Below are 21588 nucleotides of genomic sequence, written 5' to 3'. Positions count from 1 at the left end.
CGGAGCCGCAGAAGCGGTTTGCGAGCAGCAGAAGCGAAAGGCATGTTTGGCAGAACGCTTTAAGAATGGGAAAACAACTATTTTTTGCCTATTTCTCTCTATTCTTAGGCGATTTTGGAGCTTTTTGAGAGGGGATTTCAACTAGCAACTTGAAGGTAAGTTAATTCTACACATTTTGAGTTAAATACATAGATTATGGATAGATTATAACCTGTAAATTTAGGAAATCAAGGGTTTAGATGAAAAATCTTGATTTTTATTTTAACAAATGAGATTTTAACCACGAAAATGGTTATGGAATTGGATGGAAATTATATATTTGAGTTTTTGAGATTATGGGTAACGATTTCCTCTGAAAATTTCCGGAATCCGGGCATGTGGGCCCGGGGTGAATTTTAGAAATTTACCATTTTGGATAGGGTAATTAATTTAATAGTCTAATTTCGAATTATTGAGCATGTATTAATTATTTTATATAACTTTTGGATAGTTTCGGATTTTTCGGCACCGAATTGGGATTTTTACACGACATTGTGATCGGGAAGTGGGCTTTGAGACAAGGTAAGTCTCTTGCCTAACCTTGTAAGAGGGAATTTACCCCATAGGTGATTCATATTAATAATTGATGCTAATTGTGGGGGCTACGTACGTACGAGGTGACGAGAGTCCGTGCGTAACTACTAATTATGTTAATGTCCGGGTAGTTTAGGACTCAAATCATGAATTACTTGTGATAATTGCATCTTTTATTTGATTAAATTACTGGAATTATATTATAAATTATTTGAGGAATTAGTAAAAGATTGAAACTTCGTATACTCAAATTTTGTGTAAATTATTGAATTGTTAATAAAGATTGAACATCCTACGCATTAAATATTATAATAACTTCTCATTCCGGAGGTTCATAAGAAAATGTCCTCATTTTTTGTGGAGCGGGCCGAACGCCTCGGCAGTATAGATGCACCTATGGATCGCGTCGTACGTCCCTCGGTAGTATACACGACACTCTGGATCGGGCCGTACGACCTCGGCAGAAATCGTGCCTAATAATAATAATTACACGATACCTTAATATTTTAATTGCAGCTTATGAAGCTAAATTGATAAATTAAAAATCATTGAAATTTAAGGAATTTATTTATTTCTGCTTGTTTAGAAAATTATCGTTGTTCACCTAAAAATCATGTTTAATTAAATATTTCTATTGTAATAATATTGAGCCATAGTGAGTGTCAAAGTCGACCTCTCGTCACTACTTCTTCGAGATTAGGCTTGATACTTACTGGGTACACGTTGTTTACGTACTCATGCTACGCTTGCTGCACTTTTTGTGCAGGATCCGAGACAGGTACTATCAGAGGACCTATCGGAGCGCACCCACGTTATCTAGAGGCTTAGTGGTGAACTGCCTTTCTGAGTCGTTCTGCAGCAACTAGTACCTTTTCTTGCATTTGTATTCCGTCTATTTTATTTTATACAGTATTTAGAATTTTATATAATCTACTAGATGCTCATACACTTATGACATCAGGTCTTGGCACACACACTAATAGAATTTTTGGATTTAATTATTTTACTTGGGTTTTTAATTTATCTTATTTTCTCATATCTTCTTAATTTTTGAAATTTCGAGGAGTTTTATTACTCGGATAATTTTTATAGAAATGAATATATGTTTAAATCATTAGTTGACTTGCCTAGCTGGGATGTTGGGCGCCATCACGACCTATAGGTGAATTTGGGTCGTGACAATCTCTTAGCATCATTAATTACTCGAGAAATTAACCATGTTCCTCTGTTTTTTCTAGTCCCACATAAAATTTACCTTTAGACTTGTCAAAAATATAGTAAAGTCGGTCACATGCTCTATGGTTAATAGTATACAATCTATAACTCCTATGATCTAACGTTGTAGGAAAAAGAAAGAAAGGAACATGATTGGATGGAAAACGAAGCAAATTAGTTAGATGGTGATATAGAAGCATGAGATTTGAGCCATTAATTGTAACTCTTTAGATAAAATCCGAAGATCAATTTATGATGGTTAAGTATTTCTTTTACAATAGCAATAAAGATAAAGAGGTTCAAAAATTATTTTAAGTCACAAGTTCGAATTTTAGTGTGACATGATAGGACTATAGATTTTTTTTATAGGACTATAGATATAGATATATATGTTCTTTTTTTTTTTTGATTTAATCAATTAAATTCTAAATCTTCGGCTTATAATAAAGCATTTTACCCGTTGCATATATACATTATACTCCACAGCGTATGAAAATGGGTTTTGGTTAAAAAAAGAAAAGAAGAATTGAAACGTTTTAAATATTCTTGCTATTTAAAACCCATAATGCTCATTGTCGAAAGTCTCCAAACTGCAAAAGTTGAAAACTCTCGAATCGCCCTGCGTTTTGAGTCTTCAAATACTAGTCGGTTATATACAAACAGAGCATGAAAGCTGGAAAATGAAGTTGAGATGTTGTTCAATACTGGTACTAGTACGTAGATTTCATTGTCAAGAATTACCTAAGAACACCCTCCTCTCTTCGTGCAAAGACCTCTCCTCTCTTCTCCAACTTCACGCTCATCTAATCACCTCTGGTTTTACTTTCAACACTTCCACCACTACCCTTCTTATCAATTTGTACTCTTCCTTCCAAAAATGCTCCTTTTCTCGCTCCCTCTTCGATTCTTCACCCAACCCACCTGTCATTCTCTGGAATTCAATGATCAGAACTTACGTCAGAGTCAATCAGCACGAAGAAGCTCTCAAACTGTACGTTTCAATGTTGGAAAAGTCTATTCAGCCGGATAAGTATACCTTCACTTTTGTGCTGAAAGCTTGCACTGCTATGTCTGATTTTAAACGCAGTATCTTGATTCATGAAGAGGTAGTTCGTAGGAATCTGGAAAGTGATGTCTTCATTGGGACCGGGCTTATAGATATGTATAGTAAAATGGGTGATTTCGAGAGCGCAAGGATGGTGTTTGATCAAATGCCTGACAAGGACATTGTAGCTTGGAATGCAATGATTTCTGGGCTTGCACAGTGTGCAGAGCCGGTTAAGGCTGTTGACCTTTTCAAGGACATGCAATTTATTTTTCGGATTAATCCTAATTCAGTGACATTATTAAATTTGCTTCCAGCAGTTTGTAAATTAATGGATATGAGGGCATGTAGGTGTATACATGCTTATGTATATAGGAGAGTGTTTCCAGTTTCGGTTCATAATGCTTTGATTGACACATACTCAAAATGTAATCATCCCAATGTTGCTCACCGAATTTTTCTTGAGTTAACGGGGAAAGATGATGTTTCATGGGGTACAATGATGGCAGGTTTTGCATATAATGGGAACTTTCATGAGGTTTTGGAAATGTTTGATTCCATAAAGAGAACGGGCTTTAAGATGAGCAAAGTCTCAGCTGTAAGTGCATTGCTTGGGGCTGGTGAAATTGGCGATTTACGGAGAGGGAAAGAAATTCATGAATATGCAATTCAAGAAATGATTGATTCCGACATTATGGTTGCTACTTCATTGATGACAATGTATGCAAAGTGTGGATTGCTAGACAAGGCTAGAGATCTGTTTTGGGGAATTAAGGGAAGAGATTTGGTTGCTTGGTCAGCAGCAATAGCTGCTTTCTCACAATCAGGATATCCTCAAGAGGCACTCTCTCTGTTTCGAGATATGCAGAATGAGTATTCACAACCAAATAATGTTACTCTGGTGAGCGTTATCCCAGCCTGTGCAGAGTTAAGGGCAGTGAGATTAGGAAAGAGTGTCCACTGCCATGCTGTCAAAGCCAGTATCGATTCTGATATTTCAACGGGAACTGCCTTGGTTTCCATGTATGCTAAGTGCAATCTATTCAGTTTTGCGCTTCATTTGTTCAATAAGATGCCACTGGTTGAGGTAGTAACATGGAATGCTCTGATAAATGGGTATGCGCAGATTGGCGACTGTTATAATGCATTAAAGATGTTTTCTCGATTAAGGTTAGCTGGATTACACCCAGACCCAGGGACAATGGTTGGTGTGCTTCCAGCTTGTGCCCTCCTAGGTGATGTACGCTTGGGAACATGCCTTCATTGTCAAATTATCAGATACGGGTTTGAGTCAGACTGTCATGTGAAGAATGCTCTAATTGACTTGTATGCCAAATGTGGAAGTTTGTCTTTGGCTGAATTCCTGTTCAACAAAAATGACTTCTCTAAGGATGAGGTCTCCTGGAACACAATGATTGCAGGATACATGCACAATGGACTTGCCAAGATAGCCCTTTCCGCATTCCATTCCATGAAATTCGAATCATTTCGGCCCAATGTGGTCACAATTGTGAGCATCCTGCCTGCGGTGTCACATTTGACATATTTGAGAGAGGGCATGACTATACATTCCTACATAATTAAGAGTGGCTTTCGGTCCCATAAGCTTGTAGGGAACAGTCTTATCGATATGTATGCTAAATGTGGTCAACTTGACCTTTCGGAGCGTATATTTGAGGAGATGAAGAACACTGACACTGTTTCTTGGAATGCTTTACTTACAGCATGTTCTATGCATGGGGAAGGTGATCGTGCTCTTTCTGTTTTCTCTCTAATGGAAAATAGGGACATCGAAGTTGATGCTATATCCTTGCTTAGTGTCTTGTCTGCCTGCAGACATGCAGGCTTGGTTGAAGAAGGAAGGAAAATATTTCACTGCATGCGTGGCAAATACCATATCGAACCAGATGTGGAACACTATGCCTGTATGGTAGATTTGTTAGGCCGTGCTGGCTTGTTTAATGAAATTATGGATCTGCTTAAGACAATGCCTATGGAACCAGATGGTGGAGTTTGGGGAGCCTTGTTGGATGCATCTAGAATGCATTCTAATATCGAGTTAGCAGAGGTTGCTTTGAAGCATCTTGTCAAGCTTGAGCAAGGAAACCCAGCTCATTATGTGGTATTATCAAGCTTGTATTCTCAATCTGGTAGGTGGAATGATGCAGGTCATACTAGAGTAAAGATGAATCAAACTGGACTGAGAAAGACTCCAGGCTGTAGTTGGGTTGAGGTGAAGAAGGGGATATGAATTTTATGTAGGTGCAATAGAGAGAGCCATTGGTGTTTCTCTTCGGTGAACTAGTCCAAGGGTGGCAATCCAACTGCTGAAAAATCTCCAAGATTTTGCTGGGTACTTAGTGCCACACATCTTCAAGGTTGATCTCCAATATCTGCAAAATTTAGCCAGCTTCAAGCTCCACCTATAAATTCTAGGATCTACAACTGATATTAAGGCCCCATGATGTTGGCGGGAAACAGAACATGGTTCACAAAATTCATGTTCTTAGATGAAAATGTAAAAGGTGAAACATCAACTGATATTTAATCTTATATCAGACCTTAAGGTTCCAATGTCGGAAGGGATCAACACGTGGTTTGCTCACTGAAACATGACCAGAACAACAACAACAACAACAACAAACCCAGTGTAATCCCACATAGTGGGGTCTAGGAAGAGTGGTGTGTAGGCAGACCTTACCCCTATCTCGCGTAGATAGAGAGATTGTTTCAACTGAAACATGACCAGAAGCAAGACGAAATCTGCAAATGGTGGGATATACAGCATCTTGATGTGTTCTCAGGTTCTGCGGCTTCCCATACAGTCTTTATAGGTGTTTTGGTCTCTTTTCCAATGTTAGGTGGTTCATTTTGCACTAAATAAGAAGGCTAGAACTGTATTTAAAGGGTGATGGGAAAATATTGGAAGTGCATAATCCAGTGAATCTTTTATTAACCTAAGACCAAATCCTTTACTTTCTCCTAAAGGAAAACATTAAATAATATTTTATAATCTTGTTTGGAGGTTTTGTTCCTAAAGTATTCAAGTCTCAAAAGCACTTGATGTTTGAGTTTCAACTTTTCTCTTAATACTCTTGCAGGTTGTTCAGGTACTTATATCTGTTAGCAGGAAGAACTCTTGGGAAGAAATAGTTCACAGCAAGCTTATTGGAATTCTAACAAACATGTTTTATGAAACGGTCCAAGAATACCCCTTGCTTTCGAAAATGGTCTAACAATACCCCTCATTATACTATTGGGTTATCTATACCTCTATAGTCATACTTTGGGTTCAAATATACCCCTCATTTAAACGGAGGGACACGTGTTATCGTCCTGTTGACCAATTCTAAATATCTCCTAATTAATTAAAAAATAATTTTCTAAAGCAATTTTTTTTGTAAAAACTGAAAAAAACTGAAATTGTTTTTACTAAAAACTGAAAAAAAAACGAAAATATTTTTTTTCCACTTTTTACAAAAAACCTGCTTTAAAAAAAACTGAAAAATATTTTCTAAAACAGTGTTTTTGTAAAAACTGAAAACCAATTTTCTAAAGCAATTAAAAACTGAAAAAAAACTGATTTTTTTAAACTAAAAAAAGAAAAAAAATTGTTTTTTCAGTTTTTACAAAAACATTGTTTTAGAAAATTATTTTTCAGTTTTTTTTTTAGTTTTTACAAAAACATTGCTTTAAAAATTATTTTTCAGTTTTTTTTAAAGAAATATTTTTCAAAAAACTGGAAAAAACTATTTTTGATTTTTTCAGTTTTTAGTAAAAAAACATTCATTTTTTCCAGTTTTTACAAAAAATTGATTTAGAAAATTGTTTTCCAGTTTTTACAACAACATTGTTTTAGAAAATATTTTTCAATTTTTTTAAAGCAGTTTTTTTGTAAAAACTGAAAAAAAAATATTTTCGTTTTTTTCAGTTTTTAGTAAAAACAATTTCAGTTTTTTTCAGTTTTTACATTAAAAAAAATTGCTTTAGAAAATTATTTTTTAATTAATTAGGAGATATTTAGAATTGGCCAACAGGACGATAACACGTGTCCCTCAGTTTAAATGAGGGGTATATTTGAACCCAAGGTATGACTGCAGGGGTATAGATAACCCAATAGTATAACGAGGGGTATTCTTAGACCATTTTCGAAAGTACAGGGGTATATTTGGCCCTTTGCCGTTTATGAAATCCCTAAGTTGACTAATAGAGCTCTTTCAGCTACCCCTTTATTTCTTATTCATCGGATTGATCTGATTAAAGAATGTGAACTCATATTTGCTAGGGAGTCTTGTGTATTCAAATGTTAGGGAGTCTTATGTCAATGCTAATTTGCTTTTCCAGTTGGGAATGCTGTATTCCTATTGGTTGGTTGATGTTTCTGCTGATAAAGTTACAGAATCAGGTCTACTAGCAATCTCATTTTTGATTGTTTGTATGTCGTACAAAGAGATAGGTTTTGCTTAAAGGTGAGTTTATTTGTTGTATTCCTATTGGTCTGACATTATCGCAATCTCATTACATTAAAACAGTACTTGAAAAATTTAAGTACTTAGATTTTAAAGTTGCAAAGACTGCAATTGACGTGAATCTTGCACTTGCAAAGGACAAAGGCCAAAGCATATCACAATTGGATTATGCTCGTGTGTTGGAATGTTTAATGTATATCATGAATTGTACTCGACCAGATATAGCTTGTGCTATAAGTAAATTGAGTCGATACGCGAGTAATCCAGGTCAATCTCATTTGATGGAGATGAAACGAGTTTTGGGATATTTAAAACATACCCAAGACTTTGCTTTGCACTATAGTAATTATCCTGCGGTGATTGAGGGATACTGTGATGCAAATTGGATAACCGGTTCAACTAATTCTAAGTCCACAAGTGGATATGTATTCACTATTGGTGGAGGAGCAGTATCTTGGAAGTCGTCCAAACAAACGTGTATTGCCCGCTCTACAATGGAGGCTGAATTTATAGCCTTAGATAAATCTGGTGAAGAAGTTGAATGGCTCCGGAATTTCTTGGAAGATATTCCATTTTGGCCCAAACCGTTGGCACCAATATTCATACATTGCGATAGTCAAGCGGCAATTGGAAGGGCTGGGAGCGTTATGTATAACGGTAAATCTCGTCATATACGACGAAGACATAAAACAGTTATGCAGCTACTCTCTAGGGGGGGTCATCACAATTAACTACGTAAAGTCAATCGACAATGTGTCGGATCCACTTACAAAAGGCCTAACTAGAGAGGTAGTTGAAAGATCATCAAGGGGAATGGGACTATGGCCGATGACAAGTCATTGTGGCGGTAACTCTACCTTGAGATCCCAAGATCTAGGTTCAAGGAGATCAAACAAAGTCATTAACGACGGGTTCAACATTGTCAACTAAATTTTTTGGTCCATTCTCGTGATGAGACAATGTTCAGTACCAAGGATAAATGTCATGACTCAATTCTCCCTCCGTAGGACGTCGTGACGGCACCTAGTCTCTACGACTAGGTAAGCCTAAACAAAATTCTGAAATAATAAAATGGAAGTAAAACTTAACAACTAACTGCAACAGATAACTAAATAATTGGTAACAATATCGCTCGGCTCGTGGAGCCCATGTTACGGAACCCGATAAAAGTTATAAAATCCGAAAGCTCATTCAACCACGAGTCTAATCATACTAATTTTACCAAAATCTGACATCAACTCAACCTCAAAATCATCAAATCTTATTTTCAAATCCCTAAGTTTGAATCTCCGATTTACACCTCAAAAACATGTAATCTAGTCGTGTTATTCGATGATAATTCAATATTATGGAGTAGAAATGATCACAAGTGACTTACCTCAAGTTTTCCTTGAATTCTCTCTCAAAATCGCCCCAAACACCGTGCTTGAAGGTCCAAAATTGGCAAAACTCGGAACCCCTTCGAAATGTATATTGTCCAGGGGTTCCGCACCTGCGACTCACTTAGCCGCTTCTGCGGTCTCGTAGGTGCGAGAATTCAACCGCTTCTGCGGTTTCGCCCATCCTCCACTGGAGCCGCTTCTGCGAGCTAGGAGTCGCTTCTGCAGGCTCGCATTTGCGAGGCTAGCTTCGCTTCTACGGAATGCTCGCTTCTGCGATAGCTGGTGCGCACATGCGGCTTCGCACCTGCGATCAAACCTCCGCAGGTGCGAAAATACCAGAAGCAAAAATTCCAGCAGTGGTTTTAAGTCCGAATTCGATCCGTTAACCATCCGAAACTCACTCGAAGCCCCCGGGACCTCAACCAAACATACCAGCAAGTCCTAAAACATCATACAAACTTAGTCGAGTCTTCAAATCACATCCAACAACACTAAAAACACGAATCACACATAGATTCAAGCCTAATGAACTTTTAAACTTCCAATTTCTACAAAACGACGTTGGAACCTATCAAATCACGCCCGATTGACCTCAAATTTTGCACACAAGTCATAAACGACATAACGGAGTTATGAAAATTTTCAGAACTGGATTCCGACCCCGATATCAAAAAGTCAACCCCCCGGTCAAACATCCCATAAATTTAACTTTCGCCATTTCAAGCCTAATTCCACTACGGACCTCCAAATAATTTTCCGGACACACTCCTAAGTCCAAAATCACCATACGGAGCTACTGGAATCATCAGAATTCAAATCCGAGGTCGTTTACACATAAGTCAACATCCGGTCGACTTTTTTAACTTAAGCTTTAAGCCTTGGAACTAAGTGTTCTAATTCATTCCAAAACCTCACCGGACCCAAACCAATTAACCCGGTAAGTCATAAAATAACTGTAAAGCATAAATTGAGTAGTAAATGAGGAAACGGGGTTGTAATACTCAAAACGACCGGCCAGGTCGTTACATTCTCCCCCACTTAATCATACATTCGTCCTCGAACGTGCCAAGAGTTGTTTCCAAGCCATCACATCACTATTCCATCTACCACGCACATACCCGAGGGTGATCCCATGTCACCCTATTCTGTGTAAATTGTATAGGCCTGACAACACAGCATAATTGAAAATTATTACTTCAATCTTAGCCCATAAACCTTGGAATTCAATTTCCAACATTCAGAATTTCTTTTCAAGACTTGAATCTCACATCTACATGTTGTATGAGTTTGAACAAGCTATATCAAGCCATAACCATAACCCCAGATATAATCACCTAACATACTACACAACTCGCATGCTCGCAGCACCAGTTTCGATCATATTGACTACTCCAAAGTAACCCGGTAATAGAATTAAACCCCATATCAAACAAAACCTCGATCTAAAACCTTCGTACACTGTTGATAATGAAAGAAACATGCAAAATCTCATAACACCTTATCAGATCGACAAGTCATGGAGTTCTCCGCCCCAACCAGAACCATAGTCACTTTCTAAGCCGACCTTCAATATTATCCTCCCAATATACCGTAATCAAACCTGATAGTATCCATTCTAGGTCCAATGACCTTATATTATTAAACACAACTCCCATTGACATACCACACCAATACAACTCAATCCACAACTGCAACCTTGTACCCAAAATGGAAGATGTCTCAAAGTAGAGAACCGCATTGTAAGTTCAACAAGCACCACCACAACTGTAATGCTATAAGCTCATTATATATAGTAGAACCAAGACACACAAATTTAATAACAGTAACCAGCTCTTCTAGAGCTCACATTAACATCACTCGCACGGACAACTAACGTGTTATAGTATCAATATCTGAACCCGCACGGACAACTCACGTGCCAATAATATCAATAATTTGAATATCAACAGTCTATCAACCAGGAGAGTACCGTAATACCAATGAACATCCGTAAATCAAAACACAATGCCCCTTTCAACTGTACACCCTTCTCAGGGATTACCGAGCAACTATAACATTCATCTAAATATATAACACTAACCATTTCGTTCAGAATTCGTGATCTTCCTTTCAAGAATGAACTGCCACCTCGTACATATAAATCTAAATCCCGCACAACACACCACATTTATCATGTGAAAAGCACGAGAATCTCATTATAAACTCTGAGTCACCAGCAAATTATATACCCTATTAGTTGGAAACTTTTCTCTTGCTTCTTTCCAGGAGGAAATCACAATGCACAACCCGTTCCCCATACCGGTAGAAAATATCCGGTTCAAACCATGGTAGGAACCATTAATAACATTTTGAAATCCATTTTCACCTAATCAAGCTATCAAAACTAAATTCCTCTAACTCGACCAAGCCACACAGGTTGACAAATCCGAAAGTATTGCCACAAAAATCCTATAAAGACCCACCTTATCATAAGAACCAAAAGAACCGAGCATACCAGTACCATATTTATCCAACATGTTACCCATTTGTCCTATTTTCTCCGAGTTTCTTCTGAATTAGCCTCAAGTTGACAATTCTCCTTGTCAGAACACAACGATCCTTACCCAAAGCTCACTACAAGACATCCTAACATAATACCACATCGCCCTAAGGCCCATAAGCCACTGTATTGTTCTTAAGCACCTCCATAAATACCAAAATCGTAACACTCACTTTGAAAATACCTTATGTGAATTTAAAAAATTTCTTCTTACCTTTCTTATACTGAAATGTAGAATCCATAGTCGTACAGAATTACCTCAAGTCCCGACACCATCCAATGTAAATAACCGATTCTAGCGATATACGAATCCGAAATTTTTTCAATTGCCACTCATACGTTTTTCAATCCATTAGCACCTTCTCGAGAGTCACCTATTTTGTTTAAATCTAAATTGCACCGCCCACATGGGCTGAAAGACACGTGCCCCATTAGCACAGTACCACTCAAAGAAGTAACCCTGCCTTAATACCACCGATCAAATTCATACTCTGTGCGCGCTACATCTTTTAGAAATAAGAGCTCACTCATCCCATGATTTTCCTATATTCCTAAAGTGCCATAACTCGTATCCAGAAATTTCCTTACTCAAGTTATTCTCGAACTCCACCTTTGCAAGCCATCACTGATTCCCAAGTATACTTCTGACCAAACAAAAATTTGATACATAACCATGAATTGAATTGTCATTAGCAAACTCCCCACTTGGCTCAAAGCCATAAATTTAAACACTCGATAACTCACGATATCCATACTCTATTACTGTCGTAATACCGCAGCGAGATTTAACTAAATCCTTCATGTGCTCCTATAACGCAAACCATCTAATACTTCAAATTATCTGCAAATCTCGCATTCACCCTTGTGACAGTCAGGTCAACTATTACAACCGATCCCAACTCAAATCGCACAAATATAACCCACTGATGGATAAGAAATCCTCCACACAATATCATAAAAATCACACATTCGTAGATCACCTCGCGGGTTATACCCACCTGCTTAGCCTCAACTGACATCTCCTTATACCCTTTTTCACAACCACAACTACTATGCAATCACTTAATCTTCCCGAGTCTGAACTTACCAACAAGGCATGAGAATTTAATTTGTCCCAAAATTTAATAACGTGAAAGATCCTCCAAAACATTAATTCTCGAGGTTATACGTCATATCAAAACGAAAATCAAGCACCCAATGGCCTTCCTTTACATTTCAAGGAAACACTTCTCGTCACATTCAAATCATCTTAACACATCCCGCAGTTTCATCATACTCATCACAAAGACATTCCACCGCTCATCGAGCCACAAATTCCCCTCGTAGGGACATTACCGGACATATGAGTACAAATGTACAAGTTACAACTGAAGCTACCGAGCTTAAGTTGCGGTCTACCCATGGCCTCAAGTCCTCCAGACTGGCCCATCACCAAAACACATAATACATATCTCGAACCTCGTTCATACAATCATAAGCCGGTGATGCACAGCTAATACTGAGCGCTCACGTGCGCATACGAATACGTGGAAGGAATTCAAAGAGTTATGTATCAAGCTGAATAAATTTTGCACGATAAGGAAAGAAAGATGGGAAGTATATATCCTAAATGCCCTATAGCCTCTCGAAGATAAGTATGGACGTCATCATACCGATCCGCAAGACTCTACTAGACACTTGCTCATGACTCGTGAGACCTATGTAACCTAGGCTCTGATACCAACTTGTCACGACCTAAAATCTCACCAGTCGTGATGGCGCTTATCTCAATATTAGGCAAGCCCACAATCTTAATAAACCACCATTCTTTTTAATTTGAAAACAAAATAATTAAATTCAATGAAAGAAATCTCACAAATACAAATATAACACTCCCAAAACCTGGTGTCACTGAGTACATGAGCATCTAATATGAATACAATGTCTGACTGATAAAAAACACTGTCTGAAAGTATTAAACAGTACAATAGCTGAAGGAAAGAGAGACAAGGTCAGCGGACGCCACGCAGCTACCATGATAGTCTCCAACTGGTAACACACTGAGGTCTAACAGTCGTCGTGTCCGGAAGCACCTGGATCTGCACATAAGGTGCAGAGTGTAGTATGAGTACAACCAACTCAATAAGTAACAAGACTAACCTCTGGGCTGAAAGTAGTGACGAGCTCCGCAGGTACAGTCCAGTATAAATAATATTACAAAAATGTAGTCATGCTTTCAAGTTCAATAGTTAAACTCACTACAAGTGAAATAGTTCAATACTGCATGATATGAGGAATATGGCATCCCAGTAGAAAAACCTCATGTAAATACTGGTCACAAATTATTCGGTCACTCGGTACAGTTATGGCCAATCCAGCCCAGGGGTGTTCCAACTACATATATATATATATATATATATATATATATATATATATATATATATACACACACACACACATCGACTGACAGTCAGTCACTCAGTACCGTATAAGGCCAATCCAGCCCTGGGTAATTTATCCCCAAATATAAATGATACGGACAAGATCCATGTCCAGGTAAATTCATTATAATATAAATAAGTAAGGCAAGTCCATGCTTTGAAAAAATCCATCCCGAATATATATATATATATATATATATATATATATATAATCATCGTAAGTAAGGCAAGTCCATGCCCTAGGAAGTCCATCCTGAATATATATAATCATCTACGCTCACTAGGGGGTGTGTACAGACTCCGGAGGGGCTCCTTCAGCCCAAGCGTGATATAAAGCTTATAAGGCCTGCTGCAGGCGGGCAGCCCCGATCCATAAAATAGTAAAGCCTAGAAGGCCTTCTGTAGGCGGGCAACCCCGATCCATATAATAATAATGTATAAAGCCATTATGGCCTGCTGCAGGCGGGCAACCCTGATCCAAAACAATAATAATATATATAAAGCCATTATAGCCTGCTGCGGCGCGTAGCTCGATCCCATAAATATCCTCACAATGGATGAATATGATTGAGTGTGAAATGTATATTTTTTTTTAAACAATTATTTCAACAGCAACACTACCCCATGGGTCCAAAAATATCGGCGCATAGCCTAAACATGATCTTTAATAAGAGTCTCAGCTCAATTTCCAAACACGAGGAGAATATTCGGATAATAACATGATTCTTTATATTTTACAACTCCACAGAATTTATTAAGTCACAATTTCTATGGTGCACGCCCACACGCTCGTCACCTAGCATGTGCGCCACCTTCAACAATTGATATAACCAAATTCGGGGATTCATACCCTCAGAACCAAGTATAGAAATGTTATTTAACTCAAACCGTGTAATTCTTTACTCCGCTATGCCTTTGCCTCGTGAATTGGCCTCCACACGCCTCGAATCTAGCCACAATTAATTCGATACAGTCAATAAAATTTATTGGAATTAATTCCATAAGAAAATACTAATTTTCCAACAAAATCCGAAATTTAGCTCAAAAATCGCACGTGGAGCCCAAGTTACGGAACCCGATAAAAGTTACAAAATCCGAAAGCTCATTCAACCACGAGTCTAATCATACCAATTTTACCAAAATCTGACATCAACTCGACCTCCAAATCATCAAATCTTATTTCCAAATCCCTAAGTTCGAATCTTCGATTTACACCTCAAAAACATGTAATCTAGTCGTATTATTCGATGATAATTCAATATTATGGAGTAGAAATGATCACAAGTGACTTACCTCAAGTTTTCCTTGAATTCTCTCTCAAAATCGCCCCAAACACCGTGCTTGAAGGTCCAAAATTGGCAAAACTCGGAACCCCTTCGAAATGTATATTGTCCAGGGTTCCGCACCTGCGACTCACTTAGCCGCTTCTGCGGTCTCGTAGGTGCGAGAATTCAACCGCTTCTTCGGTTTCGCTCATCCTCCACTGGAGCCGCTTCTGCGAGCTAGGAGCCGCTTCTGTAGACTCGCATTTGTGAGGCTAGCTCCGCTTCTGCGGAATGCTCGCTTCTGCGATAGCTAGTGCGCACATTCGGCTTCGCACCTGCGATCAAACCTCCGCGGGTGCGAAAATACCAGAAGCAAAAATTCCAGCAGTGGTTTTAAGTCCGAATTTGATCCGTTAACCATTCGAAACTCACTCGAAGCCCCCGGGACCTCAACCAAACATACCAGCAAGTCCTAAAACATCATACAAACTTAGTCGAGTCTTCATATCACATCCAACAACACTAAAAACACGAATCACAAATAGATTCAAGCCTAATGAACTTTTAAACTTCTAATTTCTACAAAACGACGCTGGAACCTATCAAATCACGCCCGATTGACCTCAAATTTTGCACACAAGTCATAAACGACATAACGAAGTTATAAAAATTTTCAGAATTGGATTCCAACCCCGATATCAAAAAGTCAACCCCCCGGTCAAACATCCTATAAATTTAACTTTCGCCATTTCAAGCCTAATTCCACTACGGACCTCCAAATAATTTTTCGGACACACTCCTAAGTCCAAAATCACCATACGGAGCTACTGGAATCATCAGAATTCAAATCCGAGGTCATTTACACATAAGTCAATATTCGGTCAACTTTTTCAACTTAAGCTTTAAGCCTTGGAACTAAGTGTTCTAATTCATTACAAAACCTCACTGGACCCAAACCAATTAACTCGGTAAGTCATAAAACAACTGTAAAGCAAAAATTGAGTAGTAAATGGGAAAACGGGGTTGTAATACTCAAAACGACTGGTAGGGTCATTACAGATGTGTTCGTTTTATCACGCACCATGGAGGTTCTAGTCAGAAGTATAGAACAATACAATAGCTGAAGGAAAGAGAGACAAGGTCAGCGGACGCCAGGCAGCTACCCTGATAGTCTCCAACTGGTAACACACTGAGGTCTAACAGTCATCGTGTCCGGAAGCACCTGGATCTGCACATAAGGTGTACAGTGTAGTATGAGTACAACCAACTCAATAAGTAACAAGACTAACCTCTGGGCTGAAAGTAGTGACGAGCTCCGCAGGTACAGTCCAGTATAAATAATATTACAAAAATATAGTCATGCTTTCAAGTTCAACAGTTAAACTCACTACAAGTGAAATAGTTCAATATTGCATGATATGAGGAATATGACATCCCAGTAGAAAAACCTCATGTAAATACTGGTCACAAATTATTCGGCCACTCGGTACAGTTTATGGCCAATCCAACCCAGGGGTGTTCCCACTCATATATATATATACACACATTGACTGACAGTCAGTCACTCAGTACCGTATAAGGCCAATCCATCCCTGGGGTAATTTATCCCCAAATGTAAATGATACGGACAAGATCCATGTCCAGGTAAATTCATTATAATATAAATAAGTAAGGCAAGTCCATGCCTTGGGAAAATCCATCCCGAATATATATATATAATCATCGTAAGTAAGGCAAGTCCATGCCCTGGGAAGTCCATCCCGAATATATATAATCATCTACGCTCACTGGGGGTGTGTACAGACTCCGAAGGGGATCCTTCAGCCCAAGCGTGGTATAAAGCCTATAAGGCCTGCTGCAGGCGGGCAGCCCCGATCCATAAAATAGTAAAGCCTATTAGGCTTGCTGTAGGCGGGTAGCCCCGATCCAAATGATAGTAAAGCCTATAAGGCCTTCTGCAGGCGGGCAGCCCCGATCCATATAATAATAATGTATAAATCCATTATGGCCTGCTGCAGGGGGGCAGCCCCAATTCAGAACAATAATAATATATATAAAGCCAATATGGCCTGCTGCGGCGCGTAGCTCGATCCCATAAATATCCTCATAATTGATGAATATTACTGAGTGTGAAATGTATATTTTTTTAAAATGATTATTTCAATAGCAACACGACCCCATGGGTCCAAAAATATCAGCACATAGCCTAAACATGATCTTTAATAAGAGTCTCAGCTCAATTTCCTAACACGGGGAGAATATTCGGATAATAACATGATTCTTTATATTTTATAACTCCATAGAATTTATTAATCACAATTTCTATGGTGCACGCCCACACGCTCGTCACCTAGCATGTGCTCCACCTTCAACAATTGATATTTCCAAATTCGGGGATTCATACCCTCAGAACCAAGTTTAGAAGTGTTACTTACCTCAAACCGTGTAATTCTTTACTCCGCTATGTCTTTGCCTCGTGAATTGGCCTCCACACGCCTCGAATCTAGCCAGAATTAATTCGATTCAGTCAATAAAATTTATTGGAATTAATTCCATAAGAAAATACTAATTTTCCATCAAAATTCGAAACTTATCTCAAAAATCACCCGTAGAGACCACGTCACGGAACCCGACAAAAGTTACAAAATCCGAAAGCTCATTCAACCACTAGTCTAACCATACTAATTTTACAAAAATCCGACATCAACTCGACCTCCAAATCATCAAATCATATTTCCAAATTCCTAAGTTCGAATCTCCGATTTACACCTCAAAAACATGTAATTTAGTCGAGTTATTCGATGATAATTCAATATTATGGAGTAGAAATGATCACAAGTGACTTACCTCAAGTTTTTCTTGAATTATCTCTCAAAATCGCCCCAAACACCGTGCTTGAAGGTCCAAAATTGGCAAAACTCGGAACCCCTTCGAAATGTATACTGTCTAGGGGTTCCGCACCTGCGACTCACTTAGCCGGTTCTGCGGTCTCGCAGGTGCGAGAATTCAACCGCTTCTGCGGTTTCGCCCAGCCACCATTGGAGCCACTTCTGCGAGATAGGAGCCGCTTCTGCAGGCTCGCATTTGCGAGGCTAGCTCCGCTTCTGTGGAAAGCTCACTTCTGCGATGACTGGGGCGCACATGCTTCGCACCTGCGATCAAACCTCCACAGGTGCAAAAATACCAGAAGCAAAAATTTCAGTAGTGGTTTTAAGTCCGAATTTGATCCGTTAACCATCCAAAACTCACCTGAGGCCCCTGGGACCTCAACCAAACATACCAACAAGTCCTAAAATATTATACGAACTTAATCGAGTCTTAAAATCACATCCAACAACACTAAAAACACGAATCACACATAAATTCAAGCCTAATGAACTTTGAAACTTTCAATTTCTACAAACGACGCTGGAACCTATCAAATCACGTCTGATTGACCTCAAATTTTGCACACAAGTCATAAATAACATAACGAAGTTATAATAATTTTTAGAAGTGGATTCCGACCCCGCTATCAAAAAGTCAACCCCCCGATCAAACATTCCAAAAATTTAACTTTCGTCATTTCAAGCCTAATTCCACTACGGACCTCCAAATAATTTTCTGGACACGCTCCTAAGTCTAAAATCACCATACGGAGCTACTGGAATTATCAGAATTCAAATCCGAGGTCGTTTACACATAAGTCAACATCCGGTCGACTTTTCCAACTTAAGCTTTAAGCATTGGAACTAAGTGTTCCAAATCATTTCAAAACCTCAGCGGACCCGAACTAATTAACCCGGTAAGTCATAAAATAACTGTAAAGCAAAAATTGAGCAGTAAATGGGGAAACGGGGTTGTAATACTCAAAATGACTGGTAGGGTCGTTACAGATGTGTTCGTTTTATCACGCACCATGGAGGTTCTAGTCAGAAGTTCCAACTCACGTTAGGGACATAATGTTTGCTGAATATAGGGTAAAATTAATATTTTACTTTAGTTTTCAACTCTTTTTATTTATTCTAACATGTTTTACTTACAAAAGAAGTGTGCATGGTCACACGATTCTGAGGCTGAGGTACGAGCCGTTTTCTTTAAGAAATGTTCTGATAGGTTGTGTGATATGCTTCGGACTGCCCAAGAAAGTAAAAAGAGGCCAAGTTGGACTCTTGATGATATACGGGTTAAAGTTCTTGAGTATTGGAACTCTCCGAAATTTGAGAAAAAAGAGCAACCAGGGAAGGGAAGCCCGTTTGTCCGACAAGGGTGGCTCGGTGCACACGGGCGGTTCAATCAGTATGGCGGCTCAAAGAAGAAGATTGGTAATATCTTTATTATATTTTTCTTGATTTATAACTACTTTGGTTACCATTTTTTAAGATATTATTTATTTTTCAGGAAAAGGCTAAAGGAAGACTAGTTACTCATGATGAGGTATTTGAGGAAACCCACATGAAAAAGTTGAAGGATGGAACAAAAATGACTTGGGTCGAGCCGCACGCCGAGACAACCCATGTAAGATTAATGAACTTTATTTTAAACTAGCTTATTTGTTGGTAACACTCACTTGTTATCAACTGTAATAAGTCATCTAACTGCTAAATTGTTTAAGTATGAGTAATACTCAGTTCCTCCCATCGTTTGTCTCACTAGCTTTGGAAGCAAACAAACTAGGAACTTCTTTAATTGGGTAGTTAGGAGTAACTCTAATCTACCTTTTGGACAATCTGGTACCTCTGTTAGTATCACTTTTTGTAATGATCATAACAGGCCATTTGATTTAAAAGATACATTAAGCTTCAAAGCTGAAGGAAAATTATGTTTCTTTTTCACTGACTTTTATTTATAACATCACACTTAGTTACAAAGGCTTTCAAGTGCCAGTTGATTAAATTACATGAATCATGTTTTATTTATAACATCGCACTTAGTCTTTTCCTTCTGATCTCCTTTTTTTCCTAATATAAGAATTATTAGTCAAAAAATTAATATTTCTTAGCATTTTCTCTTTTTTCCCCTTAATTTTCTTTAATAAAGTTTACTTTTATAATAATTGTAATTTTTTTACAGGATGCTTTCAAACGAAGCTTGGAGGAGTTCATTCAAAGTCAGTCGATTGATGATCAAGGTAGGCTAATCAAACCATCCCAAGAGGAGATCATGGACGTGTGGATTAAGGCAGCTGGTGGCGTGCATAAGGGGAGAGTCTACGACTTTGGATCAGAGTTTAGTCTCGGTCGTCGTACTTATGGAGTGTCTGGTTCTTATTCTTCCTCACATTGCTCGATTGATTTGGATGAGTTTGAGGAATTGAATAGGAAGGTAGCGAAGATTACTGAGTTGTATCTTCAAGAAAGGGCTACAAGGGAAGAAGAGGCAAAGCGGAGGGAGGAAGAAGATAGGCGAAGAGAGGAAGAGGAAAGGCAAAGGGAGGAAGAAATGAGGCAAAAGGACGATTATTAAGACTTGTCACTAGTGATGTTAAAAGTCTCAAGTCTCAGATAAACTCCCTCTTAGCATCTGGTGCATTTCCTGTGCCCCGTTCTCCAACATCTGATGATAACTAATGAGTAGTTTCTTTTATTAGCTTGTCTTGGATGGTACCTGGATGTCGAATGTCGAATGTTGAATGTTGGATTTTTTGAGTTTTTGTTCTACTTTCTAATTAGTTGGATATTGATTATGAAATGGATTGATTAGTTGTTGTTTATTAAATGAATTAAATTGCATGTTGAATTTGGTATTTGAATGCTTAATTGTATTTAGTCTTGTATTGTTGGTTGTACTTTCTGTTTGGCAGGTGGTGTAGTTCTAAAAACATATTTGGCCATGAAAATATTTTCCAGACTTCCCACGGATTTCCCACCGACTCCGTGGGAATTTTGTGCATATTGTTTTCCAGAATTTCAACATTTCCCACTGATATTCGTGAGAATGTTCATATGTTTATTTCCATGCCATGAATATTTCCCATTGCTTTCATGGGTAAAAAAAATATCTAAATTATTTTTAATAATTCTCACGTATTCGGTGGGAAACATAAGAAAATCAAATTATTATATTTTCTTGACATTCGTAAGAAATTACACTAGTGACCCCACCAAGTTCTCGTCAAACCCTCAATGGTAAACTCCCTGGGAATTACCCATGAATCTCACGGGAAACTATTTTCCCACAAGTCATTTTCCCACTGAGCGTCTCCCCTGGGAATGTCGTGGGAATATTGAAATTTCACACAGATTTCCCACCGATTCTTCTGTGGGAAAAGTCTGTATTTCTAGTTGTGGGAAGATCAGCTGGAAACACATCTGAAAAATCTCTCACTACTGGGACTGACTCAACTGTAGGGGTATCAATACTGACATCTCTCACATAAGCTAGATACGCGTCACAACCCTTCTCAACCATTCGTTGAGCTTTAAGAAATGAAATAACTTTGCTGGGAGTATACTCTAAGGTACCTCTCCACTCTAATCGCGGTAATCCTGGCATAGCCAGCGTCATAGTCTTAGCGTAACAATCAAGAATAGCATAATGGGGCGACAACCAGGTCGTGCCCAAAATAACATCAAATTCTACCATACTGAGCAATAATAAATCGGCTCTAGTCTCAAAACAACTAAGAACAACCAAACAGGACCGATACACACGATCAACAACAATAGAATCTCTCACATGTGTAGACACATAAACAAGAG

General features: G+C 38.4%; 1 protein-coding gene and 1 long non-coding RNA gene across 2 annotated transcripts; both read left to right on the top strand.

Annotated features, from left to right (window-relative positions):
* Positions 1 to 2314: 2314 nt before the first annotated feature.
* LOC104090850 (pentatricopeptide repeat-containing protein At2g39620) lies at positions 2315 to 5789 on the top strand. Its single transcript, XM_018769007.3, has one exon. The coding sequence runs from the start codon at positions 2469 to 2471 to the stop codon at positions 5082 to 5084; it is 2616 nt and encodes an 871-aa protein (XP_018624523.1). The 5' UTR covers positions 2315 to 2468; the 3' UTR covers positions 5085 to 5789.
* A 13151-nt stretch (positions 5790 to 18940) lies between these two features.
* On the top strand, positions 18941 to 20297 carry LOC108944200 (uncharacterized). Its single transcript, XR_011415095.1, has 4 exons — positions 18941 to 19212; positions 19289 to 19405; positions 19961 to 20129; positions 20213 to 20297. It is a non-coding gene; the product is annotated as an uncharacterized lncRNA (long non-coding RNA).
* Positions 20298 to 21588: the final 1291 nt, after the last annotated feature.

The sequence above is a fragment of the Nicotiana tomentosiformis genome, chromosome 1, assembly GCF_000390325.3.
Source record: "Nicotiana tomentosiformis chromosome 1, ASM39032v3, whole genome shotgun sequence".
NCBI classification, from domain to species: Eukaryota; Viridiplantae; Streptophyta; class Magnoliopsida; order Solanales; family Solanaceae; genus Nicotiana; species Nicotiana tomentosiformis.
This window is presented reverse-complemented; position numbering and strand designations above follow the sequence as displayed.